Source organism: Lepisosteus oculatus, chromosome 8 (assembly GCF_040954835.1).
Source record: "Lepisosteus oculatus isolate fLepOcu1 chromosome 8, fLepOcu1.hap2, whole genome shotgun sequence".
Taxonomy (NCBI): domain Eukaryota; kingdom Metazoa; phylum Chordata; class Actinopteri; order Semionotiformes; family Lepisosteidae; genus Lepisosteus; species Lepisosteus oculatus.
In genome coordinates, this window is record NC_090703.1 from 4404331 (window position 1) to 4419586 (window position 15256).

At 38.0% G+C, this 15256-nt stretch overlaps 1 protein-coding gene across 6 annotated transcripts in view; it reads right to left on the reverse strand.

The window, feature by feature from the left end:
* kiaa0586 (KIAA0586 ortholog) overlaps positions 1 to 15256 on the reverse strand; it is a 175393-nt gene that overhangs the window by 89876 nt on the left and 70261 nt on the right. For all 6 annotated transcript variants that reach the window (XM_069193031.1, XM_015350114.2, XM_069193029.1 and 3 more), the window contains one exon: positions 2058 to 2163. In XM_069193031.1, the coding sequence (XP_069049132.1) occupies positions 2058 to 2163 (106 nt within the window). The remainder of the gene's footprint in view (positions 1 to 2057; positions 2164 to 15256) is intronic.

A 15256-nucleotide genomic window follows, 5' to 3' on the forward strand; every position in this document is an offset into this window, starting at 1 on the left:
ATGAAATAAAAAATAAAGGCTCGGTAATATGACATGCCAATGGGAGCTAATTACGTGTTAAAAATATTATTTTTACGCTGCTAACAAAGTATATGTTTATAGTACAGTATATTGTATATACTGTATACATTGTAGGTTCACAGTGCATTTCTTTCCCATACTGTACAGTATATGAGTAGACGTCTGCATATATTGGTGACATTTGGAAGACATATTAATGGTGCTGAACATCTACAGTATGATTTTGCAGATTTTATGTTTTCAGTTTTATTTATCTGCCGACAACGGCTTTTAGAAAATAGGAATCTTTCACAGGTGTGTACCCTACTTTATTTCAGGGTGTTTAATATCGACACAATTTATTTTCATTAAACACATACCCAAATTAGCTCTCTTAATCTGAATTTTAAGTGAAAAAATCAGGGGTGCAACACACCAATAGCTGATAACTTATGAAAACCTAATTATTTTAACAGTGTTTCATGCTGGTCTATCCAGTCCAACAGATACCACAGTCTTCCAGGACCTGGAGTGGACAGCCCTGACTGAATAATACTAAGCACAGCAACATTTCTTTTGTTAAGAGAGAAAGATTCTTTTTGAACACACTTGCTATTGTCTGATCAATTTATATGCATATCGATTCTATGTGTAACAAATAGAAGTTTTATTTATATACACATACATAGACTAAACTCCATTATCGTGTTTTTTTTTATTTTCTTTGTTCTCTGTTTTCTGTAAAATTACTCATACCGGGGGCATTAGCAGAAAAAAAGCGCAGCTAACCTACGTTTTCTCTGAAAGGTACATGTTCATTATGAAAATCCTAGATAGAAATGAAAGAAAAAGAAAAAATAAATAGAGCATTATACTGAAGCACAGGCTACATTTAATAAACCTCATTGTCAGTACTAGCTAGGATAAGCTCAGATCTGCATCCAGAGTGCACACAGACAGGAACCATAACTATTCAAATTTCTGTATTAACAATTATATGCTAATGTGTCATTTGGCTTGTGTTTTATTATTCCAGAATGATGGAATTTTAAGCAGCGATGCCGTGCTCTGAAAACGAATGTGCCTTAGTGTTTCTCTGATTAAAATAGATGAAAACAAGCTGCATAACATTCAGCAAGCAAAAAAAGAGGCATTTTAATGTATGAGAAAAAAAACTGGGAACTGCTGTATGGTCATTGAAATACAATCCAGGATTGTGTTTTGGCTTGATTTCATCAGGGGTATGGTCCAATTAGATTCCCTTTTCCTTGAGCTGAATACTGATATTGACATTGGCCCACTAAGGAAAACAAGAGTCAAACTCATCAGCATCTGTGTGGGGTGTAATTTACAATGCCTGCAGTAATGGTGGAAAGGATCTCATTTTTGGAAGAGCCCCAATCAACTCAGCATCTCTGAGTCTACATTGCATGAACTAATCCCAGAAACACAATAGATGTTATTAGAGCAGGTAAATGCACGAGAAAGCCGTGGAGGCAGCTAATGAAGCAAAAGACATACAGTATGTATGATGGAGAATGAGCTTGAGATTCGTTTTTTTGCACAAATGGACCAAGGGTGCCGCACAAAAAACAGCAACATTTTCTCTGGGAAAAGTCAGTTGGGAATTTAAAACTTCATGGAAGTGTATCAGGCAACCGTTTCAATTGTACACATTGTGGTTCTCAGAATCATGCCAAAGGCATCCACAACCATTGTGCAGAGACATGTTTCTCATGGTCACTTTTTTGTTTCAGCAGGTGCTTGATCGACAATCTGGTCCTTCAATATCACGCTTACAGTGATTTTAAACACATTTTACTCTAGATTCAAATTACCATGAGACTGCGGCTCATGAGAAATAAATTAAGGTAACAGACAGCAGAAGGCAGAAGGTGATTGATCTTAACTGATTGTGAACTTGCACAGGTACATACTGTACAGGGATCGAGGTTATTGTTATTGATACCATGACTGCAATAACATGGCCACTAAAAATTGGAAGAAGAGGGTTGCAGAACTCCAGCACCGGCTTCTCCGTTCCGTCCAGCACTCACCTGCAGCAGGCTCTGCATCTCCGTCTTGAGCTGGCCAAGGTCACGCAGCACATCGCTGGCTTTCTTTACAGCAGCGCTGGCTGCCTCTTCGGCCTTTCTCGAACAGCTGGAGGGGGAGGTGAGAGCGGGAAAGGGTTCAGTCAGCAGGCTGCCAGGGCTGGAATGACATTCAGCATCTAAAAGATGACAGCACCTGAATACTGATGCCGTGCTGCAGTCATTCATTCAGCAGTGCGCCCCAGCCGTGCCTTTTAAAGCTCTTTGTTACATGCCACCTCATGCAACACACCTAGCTAACTATCAGCAGCAAACTGTTGATGTCACCTTCGCTTTAATCCTTCTTGGAACAAAGCACTTCAACAGTTCCATTAGCTAAATAGCTCTATTTAATATCTAAACATGAATACAGTATTCACTTTTCATTTCATTCTCTGTCCTGGCATTTTTCATTGAAATACTGCAAAGATTAATTCTGAACCTGAAAATCAACAAATACGAAACATTTATATACATATTTTACATGTACCACAAGCATTAATATACAAATCACTTATCAAGAAAATATTTCAATCTTAATTGAACAATGAAAAGAGATAAACTGTCCACTCTTTCCTATTGTACCATTCTTTTTGCTTGTTTTTTTAACCCTTTTATATAATTTCAGACTGTATTTTGTCAATTATTAATTTGAGAGCATTGCTATGCACTCATGAAATGATAAACTTGCACAATTGCCCACTGATTTGGTGAAATGCAGACCAGCATGAGATGCATCCCTCAAAGATAACACAGACTCAAAATCACCCTGTATTAATTTATATTTCCTTGAATTCTTACATTAATGTCCCCTTGAACACCTGATCATCAGACAGTACAGCTGTGTGCGCGTGCTATATCTGAATTTCTTAATTTCCCTCTTCTCAGCTCCGAGCTACTTTGACAGGCAAAAATGTTGTTTTTTTTCTAAATTGTTGGTGGGAAATCTCATTTGAAATGTGCATTGAAAATGTAGCCAAGAGAAAAGTATGTTAGTGTGGGAGGATTTCTAGTTATTGAGATGGTTCTCTTCAGGCGCTGAGAGTCACACGCTGTGACACTTTCCACAGTTCCATCCTGCTAAGGAGATGAATACCTGGCTGGTATTGTAGTATTGCAGCAGGCAGCCTAAGGGTCATATAAAGGGCACGGCACACTGTGCCATGGATTGGCCCCAACATTGGCACTTATTTGACAATTTGTTTATCCATCATTTTCATTTTATTCGATTATGCAAAAACTCGAATTATAAGTAAAAGAAATACAACAAATGATTGACAGCTATGTGGCAGGCGACACGAAAGCATAAAAAACGTAGTCAACCTCAGATTTGATACAAATTATACAAATAATTCAGGTGACAGAACAGTGGAAGCCACAGATATGCCCAGTTTCACACGTATACCTGAACACAACAGTTCATGCTTTCGTTTGTCTCTAATGCCTAAAGCCATTGAGAGAGAAAGACTGCTACCCCTCAGGCTGGGGAGGCCACAGCAGAGGTAGAACTTAGTGTCAGAGTCTAAGGGAACTGCAACATTCACCCCAGCAGAAACACCCAACCACACTGTTCGCACAATATGAATAACTTCATTCATTGGTTTTCTTCAATACAGTAGTTCTTCAGCTATAACACCGATATCAGAATCATGCAAAATGAGAACAAAAACACAACCAGAAGAATCAAGATTTTCGACAACAACAATAATAAATAATAATAAAATAATAATGGGCACCCCCCTCCATCCTCCATCTCCACAAGTGTGCAGTCTCACCTAGATGATGCAACGACATCCATAGTGCACAAGTACACTCACCACACACCAGCTCTCAGTGGCGAGGAGAACAGAGTGATGAAGGTAATCCATAGATGAGGATTATTAGGAGGCCATGACGTGAAAGGCCAATGGGAAATTTGGCCAGGACACTGGGGTAACACCCCCACTCTTTTCAAGACATGCATTTTTAATGACCACAGAGAGTCAGGACCTCGGTTTTATGTCTCATCCAAAGGACGGCGCCTGTTTACAGTATAGTGTCCCCGTCACTATACTGGGGCATTAGGACCCACACAGACCGCAGGGTGAGCGCCCCCTGCTGGCCCCACTAACACCTCTTCCAGCAGCAACCTTAGTTTTTCCCAGGAGGTCTCCCATCCAGGTACTGACCAGGCTCACACCTGCTGGGCTTCACTGGGTTGCCAGTTGTGAGTTGCTGGGTGATCAAGCTGCTGGCTATAAAAATGAAAACTTGACAATTTTTACATTGGGCACAACCTCCCTGAGTATTAAGATGGTTCTGGCAGTGCTGATGTGTAGACCTGACCAGCCTCTGGACAGAATGCTGTGGGATGTTCTGCCAGTGCCTGGTAGCTGCGGCCAGCTGGTGAAGGTCAGCCATTGGCATTGGCACGTTGGTCCCACAGATGGTCTACTGGCTTCAGATCAAGAGAAAAAGCAGGCCTTGGTAAGTGCTCAACACTTGTTTCCTGAAGTTGAGCCAGTGCGACCTTTTCACAGGACGTCACTGATTTTCCTGCTGGAAAATCTGGCCCAGTTGGCTTGCAGCAACAGAAAAGCTGTTGGCTCAAATGCTTTGGAAGTGTACTGCTGAGCAGTATGTTTGCACCAAAGACATTCTTAGATTAGAGGAGTCTCCTCCCCACATCACCACACTTCCGTTATTCAACACACATCCACCATCAGGTCAGGATTCTGGATGCATCACTAGAGGCTGTGGATCCTAATTTTACACAAGATGCTGCTGTTGTACCCTTGAGCGAGGTACTTCACCCAAAATGTTCCAGTAAAACACCCGGCAGCAGAAATGGGCACAAATGGAAGATGCTTTAGATAGAAGCATCAGCCAAATTAGTTAACAATAAGGTCTGCCAAAGGCAAGGGGGCATTCAGCAGTGAGTAAAACACTGTACCAATCGCTCTGCCACAACTTTAGGCACTCACTGGCCCACAGAAATGGACAATTTTGTTTCTCAGCTACCAACATTTCCCCACTATCAATTTCACGTCTATGGTGAGCTTGGTCATACAGCTAACATGCAGACTGGAATTACTCATAGTGTTGCCAGCACGCTGCCCGTCAGTCTTCAGGAAGGACCTGTCCTCTACACAGTTCCCTGGTTTCTCTGAACTATTTCATTCTCCAGACAGCTTCTCTCACAGGCAGACTGACTTCAATCATGCCAATAGCAATCAGGCCATCTTCACTACTCAAGCATGGGCTTTGAGATAATTAAAATCATTTCTATTTGAACTGATACTTATTCAGATTCTTAATCAAGTCATTTCAGCAGCTTTAACTCGACTAAAATATCAAACATTGCACATCTAGAGTTTTTATGAAATCACATGAAGTGAGCTCAGCATTTTATTCTAAAGAAAATGACTACTCAAACAATTAACAAACCTATCTTTTTGCTCTTTAACATGTAAATAATGTGAGTGCACCCTCAGAGCAATTAATATTAAATGCAAGACTGCTGTGTTTTCTTTGCATTAAGATATTTTACAGACTGAACAAATCAGGAAATAGAAGCCTTTTCTTATAATTGTTTGAGAGAATGGCACAAATATATGAAGAACAACGGGTAAATCAGCCCTCACAGCAAACACCCAGAACACACAATGATGGAAGAGCCCTGGGGAAATACACTCAAACAGTTTATTACAAAAGGTCTTATGTTAACGTTTGATAGGGAGAATTTCCTTAAAATAATCTGTACTTAAACTAATGAGTTAGAGAATATCTGTAAAATATGAAAAAGGTGCCTAAAAGTCTTACAAAAACAGATATCAGAGGAATAATTCCATACTTTGGACGCTTTAGACCTTTATCGGTGTGGGATTACTGAAGCTGTGTTGCTCTTATTTACTAGCTCCAGATCTGGCCTTTTTGAAATGTAATATTGTGCTATTGATCACATGGAGACTTTCCGTTTTGATAGATAAAAGTAATTTTAGAAATTAATTAACAGCTCTACTTTGGAGAAGCTAGAAGCTGTTTTTTTTATTCCCGACAGAAAATTCATGACAGGAATCTATCTGAATTAAATTGCTAAAACTGTCATTCAAAGATTAAAGTGCTAATTGCGTCAGAAACATGACATGTTTTTACAAAAGTAGCTTTCTTTTAAGCCAATTTCTGGGCAATTGTGTGCTTTAACACTTCTGTATTATACATACTGCTTACATAACATCTGTTTCTATCTAGCTCCTAAGTGCTGCTCACATATTGGGAAGCAAAACTAGACTGGTATGTGAGGGGGGGGTGAAAGAAACATTTTTGACAGTTTAGTTGAAAAAAGTTTTTTTCTCCACAGCCTCTGTCAGCCTGGCTTCAGAGAAGGAGAGGGGGAGAGTGACCTGGATTTTTCACACTGAGCTGTGCCCAGAATGCAAAGGTCAGGCTTCAAAAGCACAATGAATCCTCTGGTGCTGAATTGAAATGGAGCCGTAGCAGACAAAGTCTGGTGAGCATGCCAGTCACCTCCCAGAGCTGCTACAGCACAAGCCACGCTGATTGGAATATTTTAAACGCAAGTATGCCAAGAACTTAACCCCTCAGCCACCAGCCTGCCTTCTGTGTTCATTCCTGCTCGGCCCAAAGTTAATATCCACTGCAGCAAGAGTTATGGTTAAGCCAGTAATGGAATGGAATCACATAAATTGCACAGGCGTCAGAAGCTGGCAATGGTACAAAATTGCAAATCACTGTCTAAGAGGTACCAGCCTTTTAGAGTGCTTGAAATATTTATAGCATATTCTATGTACTGAGAGGAAAGAAAGCTGAAATCAGCACTTTGGCAGACTTATTATATTACTAGGAAACGTAATTATTTTCTTCCTGTCCAATGTCTTAAACGCACAATATGATACGATAGGTGAAAGGTGATATGAATGAGTTCCTAGAAGAAACAGTCCATTGGTCCAATCTCTGGGAAACAAAAAGGTGCTTCTGGAGCATGGAGTACGTTCTGTGCAAAGGAAAGCACTCTTATCAGGAAAGACTAATTTTAAATGTGCTTTAAGGTTTTTCTTTTATTGTTTTTAAGTCCTACAAAACAGTTGGTACTATATGATATTTGTTTCTTAGAAATACAGATGCATTATTCATTTTCTGTGGAATAAAATATTTCTCATTATTTGCTCAGAATGAAGAAAGTATTTTGTCTAAGTCTGGTGTGTGTGTTTACTTCTTAGAACCTGTTGTGCAGATGAGATTCTAAACCCCCGAAACATAAGCAAATGAGAAATTAGACTGAAACTGAGAAGTTCTTAAATTAGTTCTGCAAGCCTGTAAGTATACAGTATGAACATACCTTCACTCTCAACTGATTCCAGAGCAGCAATAACTTGTGTATCATGGTGACCAAAACTGCACACATTATTCCATATGTGGCCTTACTATTGTATGGTACAACTTTTAATACAATATGTCTTGATTTAAATGTTATTATACATAAATTATATATACCAACATTCTGTATGCATTTTTATTTTTTCCCCACAGAACACAAACAATTATATATATATAATATTATAAAATATAATATTATTATAATATTATAGTCTTTTTCCAAGCAGCTTTTTGAAGTTGATTATTAAATGCTTTATACAGTATATAAGAGTTCTTTTTTTTTGTTATTTGTGAGCAACACTCTGCACTTAACAAAAAAAAACCTGTATCCCAGTGGACAGTTATTGATTGAAGTTTACACCGATAGTCATGAAAACAGAGACTGTAGCAAAAGCACATCTGTTATGTGCCCTCTGTTCATAACCAAATTTCAGAGAAACAGAAGGTCTGTCTGTCTTGTAATCAGAAGAAAGGCTTATGTGATCTGATTAAATTTATTCCTTTGTTGAGTGGAAAAGGCCATCAAGCTTACACGGACAATTTATTTCTGTAGCCCACGCCAAACGCCACAATGTGTAATAATTCTAAATGTGCAATCGATAGCAACAGGAGAAGCTGCATCTGGTCTGGCTGGGGGTGGTAATGACCATTTAATGCGGGGTTTGTGGAAGCCATCTTATCCAGCAATTTTAAGATGGGGAGAACATAAATCTAATGACACAAATGAAATAAAACAATGTGAAATAATAAATATAGAAGAACACACAACAAGGGATGTTATGTTAATACTGTATAAGGCTTCAGTAAGACCTCATTTAGTATAGCACCTTACAATTTTGGTCACCACAATACAAAAAAGTCACAAAACAGTCACGCAATCATGTTGTTTAAGTTGGTCCCAAGCTTCTTATAGGAAATGACAATATTCCTCGGATGGATTCTGTACTCCAATTCGATTGAGCTAGATGAGCCAAATGTTTTAATGTAAATAAAGCATTTTAAAAAGTTTAAGCCCACATACACAACAATAAAACTTGAATCAGCTAAAATTCTAGACAACTAGAGTTCTACACTCTAGTGTGAAAATCAGGAAGCACATAAGACTTTACTTCACCTTTGGGTATACTTGAGGTATCTCTTAAAAAAGACAGGGAAGTGTTCAAAATAATATCCTGGCTTAAATGTAGATTTCATTTACAGTCCATATGGTGCTGCTTACCTGTCTCTGTCTGAGTTAATTTATTTTCACAGCCCTCCGCTCTGGAAACCTGACAAAACTGGTAATGATATGCAGGTCTTTGACTTGACAGAATCACAACAGTGTCACAAAGATCACTGCCAATGAGTCTGCTCATGAAAAAAAACAGACAGGGACAATATCCTGTTCTAAGGCATTGCTCCGATGTTGGATCTATGGAGTTTATGTGAAAACTTTCAAAATTAAAAAAATGGGTGTCAAAGACTGGCAGACACAGAACAATACATTTGTTTTCTATTAGTATCTGCATTAGTCTTGGTGTCTGGAGTGTGTGTGTATGAATATAGAAATACATATACTGTATATAATTAATTGGTAGTCATCAACACCTGTAGAACTGCACATTTAGTTTTAGTAATTTTTAATTGATGAAACAGTCAAAACACATCATGAAGGTGAACTAGTCAAATTTTGGATTATTCTTAAAAACATAGATATCCCTAATTTCATTATTTGTAACAACTTTGAATTACAACAGCTGGAGCTGGAAATAGCTGGAAAACTGAGTGAGGACTATAGGACCTGTTCATGACGACAGAGGAGACTAAAGTAATAGGAACTCTTCCCTCAATGCCACTGGTGTGTCAACAAAAATCATTTTAAACAACTGAACCTCTGCATCTAAAAGAAAGCTGAGTACCTCAAAAGGATCAGAGAAGGGGAACCTTCTGTTCATACAATATAAAAGAACTGCATTCTCAACAATCCAATAGTTGAAAATATAAGACCAGACCTGGAGAATCAAAATCACCTCTAAATTCCAAGGTAAACAGATTTTTCTTTGTTGGCTTTCTAAAAAGTAAACATAAAATAAAATGTCACACTGTGGCTCCTACTGTGATGATCCATTCAACCCAGTAAGACATGGTATCTTCAATCGGTTTTAAGATATTACAAATCTCAAAGTTTCAATCTATTTCAAGAGGGACTGTGAAGTTCTTTATATGTGCCTTGATTGATTCTAGTTCTTCTGAACTGCGTCAAATTGATTTCCATGTAGATACAGGATGTAGAGGAGAATGACTTTATAGAGGTCACAGTATGCTAATAGTGTATTCTAAGTAAGTGTAGAATTGTTTAAATCTTTTAGATATTTTAATTCAAATGTCCACAAAGACATCAGTTTTTGATGTATAGGTCATAATTAATTATCAGATCCTTAAGAATTATTTTGGTTTCACATTCTTTTTTTGTTTTTTTTTAAGACCCTCTTATTATCACCATTTCAGAGCAAAAGCAATCAGTTCTACAATCCCAAGAGAGGGTTGGCATTTGAAACAAAGGTGAGAATCAAATCATAGTGGTCAATTCAGCAGAAGTTACCAAAACCTCTTCTGCAGGATCTGCAGCCTGTGCCTCTGCTTCTGTCTCTCAAAAGAGTAAAAAACCCAAAGCTTAACTGTTATATCTTATTACACATAATCTGTTTTAATGTACAGAATAAGTTTAAACCAGCCAATGTTTTGCTGTGATTATAATGCTTCTACTCATATATTTACAAAACACTATTGTCAAAGTCACACATAGTTGTAAACAACCTATTATTTTGCCAATCAACTGGCAGGTGTATTCACAAACATTTTCAACATGTCTCTGGCCCAAGCTGTAGTCCCCATCTGCTTCAAGACAACCACCATCATCCCAACACCGAAGAAAACCACAGTAACATGACATAATGACTACTGCCCGGTAGCACTAAGCCCTGTTATCATGAAGTGCTTTGCGTGGCTGGTCATGGGGCACACTAAGGACACCATTCCAGATACACTGGACCCGTACCAGTTCGCCTACTAGACCAACAGATCCACAGATGATGCAATCTCCATTCCTATACACACTGCACTATCCCATCTGGATAAAAAGAACACATACACAAGACTACTATACATCGACTTCAGCTCAGCTTTTAACACCATCATTCCAGAGAAACTAGTCAAGAAACTCTGTACTGGGTCTCGAAACCGCCCTCTGCAACTGGATTCTGGACTTCCTGACAGGCAGAGCCCAGGATGTCAGGCTTGGAAACAACACCTCCAGGATAATACTAACTCTGAACATTGGGGTCCCCCAGGGTTGAGTGCTTAGTCCAAAGCTTTACTCCCTCTACACCCACGACCACAAAGCCCTACAGCGGGTGGTGAAAACTGCCCAGTCCATCACTGGGGTTGCCCTCCCATCCATCCAGGACATTTATGACAGACGGTGCTTGAGGAAACTCTAAGCATCATCAAAGACTCTACACACCCCAGCTACAGACTGTTTGACCCCCTACCATCTGGAAAACGGTACCGGAGCATTCGGGCCCGGATTACCAGACTCAGAGACAGTTTTTACCCCCGCACTGTCAAACTATTAAACTCCCAGCCTCTCTCACCTACAATCCAAACCCTTACAGTGCCTTCTCACTTTATCAAAACTTAAACACACATTGGAATCTACATCTACCTCATGTCAAGAAGTTCACTCCCCATAATTATGTAAGCTTTACTTCATTCTGTTGATATGATTTTGCACAACTGATGTTCTTTTGCACATTACCTATTACCTGTTGCTGTTTTGCACATTATTTGTTGTTGTTTTGCACATTGCCTGTTGTTGTTGTGCACATTGCCTGTGCAACATTGCCTGTTGTCTCTTTCTTTCTTTTCTTTTACAATTGTATTGATGTATTTTTTACTACTTACTGTACCATCTGAGTGCTAGCTAAATAGCATTTCGTTACAACATATACAGTACCTGTGTATGAGTATAATGACAATAAACTTGAACTTGAACTTATTTGAAAGGTCAAACATCAAATAAATTAAAGGTGTGGTGAGGTCAGGGGGAACCTTTGACTTTCTTCCTACTGCTCAAAGAAAATCACCGTGTTATGAATTGCAATAGAGATCAGAGATGCACTCTGGGCAACACAAGGTCAGGTCACCACTGTATAACCTTGATTTACTTTCAACAGAGCAGGTCTGCTTTGCTTTCAGAGGAGTTGCGGCCGGAAACATCCTACCTGTAAAGTCAATTCTACTGAGTCTCCGGGCGGTAGGGATCTGAATTGCCATAAGCAGTACTTGATTAGCACTCCAGTATAACAAGAATATAAGGCAGGTTATAAATAAGAGGAGGTCTTTCACCCTCATTTGGTGACCAGTAAGCAAGTGATCTGAGAATCGTATCAAGCCTTTTTTTAAAGAAGTAAGGGTATCAGCTTTAACAACGTGGCTGCATCGATTTCTCCAGATCCCCACAACCCTTTGTGTAAAAAACTATCTTCTGTTCTCAGTTTTAAGTGCACTTCCACATTAACTAGCTCCCATTTGTGTCCTCTGTTTTGTGTTTCAACGTGATCCTCAAAGTCCATGGGGTAGTCAATAGTCTAGAGAGCAATGAGTACTTTATATCAGGTCCCTTCAAATACTTTTCAGTTTAAGAGTATAAAGATTCAGTTCTTTTACTGTAGTTTATCAATGTAGAATATTTCTTTGAGCCCAGAGATGTATTTAATTACTCTTCTCAGGATCCTGAAGTGGTAACAAAAATTGTACACAATGCAAAATGATCAATATGAAGTTTCACTGGGGCATTGTAGAATTTTAACATATCATCCCTCGGTTTAAATTTTGCACTAATCCAATAATCAATATATATTCTAATATGTTGTTTGCATCGTTTCTCTGCATTGTCAAAAAAGTTTCTATATACAGTCTTCACATTCTGTTTCCTTCTATACTATCATTATACACTTTACGTTTCTGCTATCAATTATAGTTTTGTTCCTGTCAATAATAAATGTCATCTGTTTTCGTTAGTAATACCATATTTCGAATTGCCCATTGTGTATTTTTCACATGTCAACCTGACCTCAAACCCAGGATCATAGAGCTCAACCTGTGCTCAGCTGAGGGTCCCTGGGATTTGAACCCGGTACCTTCCAGTCAGGAGCTAGACGCCCCTGCTTTCTGAGCTACCTCAGTTCCCCTCCGAATGTCAACCACTTTTAAATTAAGAATTAATCATTTATGAGAAGGTTTTATCAAACGACTCCTGAAAATTAAATGTATCATGTTTTCTACCTTGTTTGTATCAATTACTGCGAATAGTTGTTCAAAAAACTCAAACAATTGAGTTAAGCAAGATTGACCTTTTCTAAATCCATGTTGACTGCAGATCCACTAGAATCCTATTACCACACAGATAGTCGTCTAGTTTAGTTCTCATTATCTTTTCCATAACCTCACAAGTAAGATATTTCTACAATTACTCGGTTAAATGTCTTCACCATTACAGATAGGTGTCACATTTGCAATTTTCCAGTCAATGGATTCTACCCCTGTCTTCAGTAACTGTTGAGTTTAGGTAACAGTCTATTAATAATCTGTCGTTTCCTTATAATGGGCAGAATACCGTAAGGCCCTGTAGATTTTCTTAAGTGCTTCAAATAATTGTAACATTTTTGCTTCTTCTATGCAAATACAATGTGATATAGACATTTGTCGTTGCTCAGCCTGAGCCATGTGATGTATTATTTTCTCGGCAACACCTGAATAAAATATTAAATTAATTAGCTCTTTCTCTTTCATCATCTACAAGTTACCCATTACCTCTGAGACACTTCACTTGTTTTACTCTAGAAAAAAACGTTTTCTTTAGAAAAAAACTTTTACTTTATTTAAAAAACGTTATTATTTATTTTAATCTTCACTGCAGTGTTCTTCATGGCACTTTCAAATACACAACACAGAGAAAAACTTTGTGAAAGCCGAGGTTGGTGTGAAGCCTTGTATATTTTAGACCTAAAATATAATTCGATCTTTGTGATAGTGTTAAAGAAAGATAAGAAGATAGCATGATTAAATTATATTATTTTGCATTGTTTATCTTGCTATGATATAATGTCTTTATATAATTACTTATATTATGTAGATATATTTGGATTATTTAAATAACAAAATTAATCCAACAGTAAACACCCTCATGTGAATACGTATGTGAAGCCTCACTCAGAAACTATTGGCACCACTGTGAGCAGCAATGACTTAAACCAGATGTTTCCTGTAACTGTTTAACAGTCGCTCACATCGGCTTTTATTAATTTTGGCCCACTCTTCCTTACAGAATCTCTTTGAGTCAATAATACTTGAGAGTTGTCTTACATGAACAGCTCGTTTCACCATAACACTAGAAATGCATGCCAATCCAAGACGTGCAATTGCTTCTTCTTCTACAAGATCTATCTTGTAGATCTGCTTGTAGGGTTAGGATCATTGTCTTGCTGCATGACCCTTTTCTGCCCATCACATCTGATGAATGGACAGCCTGGCTTCTCCAGACTTTTCCTGATACAACACCGAATTCTTGGTTCCATCAATGATGGTGAACCATCCAGATCCTGAGGCAGCAAAGTAGCCCCAAACCTTGATGCATCCACCATCACGTTTGATGGTCAGGTTGTTTTGTTGTAGTGCAGGGTTTGATTTTCGCCACACAAAAACATTCTCATGCTCTTTTGAAATTTAATTGAGAATAGCACACCACGTGCACAAAGTTTTTGACCATGATGCAGTCCTTGTTTAGTTGTTACCCACCTTGAAATCACCTGATTCTAATTACTTTTTCAGTTGTTCTAGGTAAACAAGACATTCAATTATTATTCCACATACAATAATTTTGTTATCTATCATGTAACTTGAAATTGTAATTGAGTGTATTGGAGTTTGACAAACTTTTTCTCTGCACTATACACTAGATTTTTTTACTTGTTCTAGCAATTAATTCTGGATAAGTTTGGATGCTGTTTTTTTAATTATTTTTTGCTCCTTATTTTTCTATGTTAGTTGAATAAACCATTCGATCTCTTGTATCTGTCTTAGTCTTGGAATAAATCTGTTCTTTAAACTGTTGTCTGATTCCATACCTATCCTGTCCCATTCTACTGCTTTTACCTGTACAATTTAAAAACCTGTACTTTGTACTCTCCCTGTACAATTTTAAAATATATTTCAAAGAACAGCAAATTCTGATCACAGTTGCCAAACAGTTCTTTCACTTCTTTTTCTTAATCTGTCTTGATTTTTGAACAGACTGGATGAAAGCAGTCACTGGCCATGTCTCCTATTGAAGAAAGGGTCTCAACTCCTTGAGATTCATATCCCCTTCTATTCTTGTCGAAAGGTGCAGAAATAATGACCCCTCTGAGGTTTGGAATAAAACCATGTCCAGTTCCCTGAAGTATTCATGTTTTGTTTGTCTTCATTTCATGTTATTTGCATTTTCAATGTTGAAGTGCAAACGTTTTCCAATCAGTGGAAAACAACAAAACAACACCTGCTGCTACTAGCAACAAAAAGAACGTCTGTGCTTTGCTTTGTTTATTGATTTGTGTTTAATTATTGGATTAAATGATTTGTTTTACTTTATGTGAGTGTAAATTCCATAGTCTTTTTGTACTGTTAGATATTTACAGTTATTTAATGTCCTCATTGTACTTTTTTCCTATAAATGTGTCATATGAATAAAGAAACATTATTATTAATAT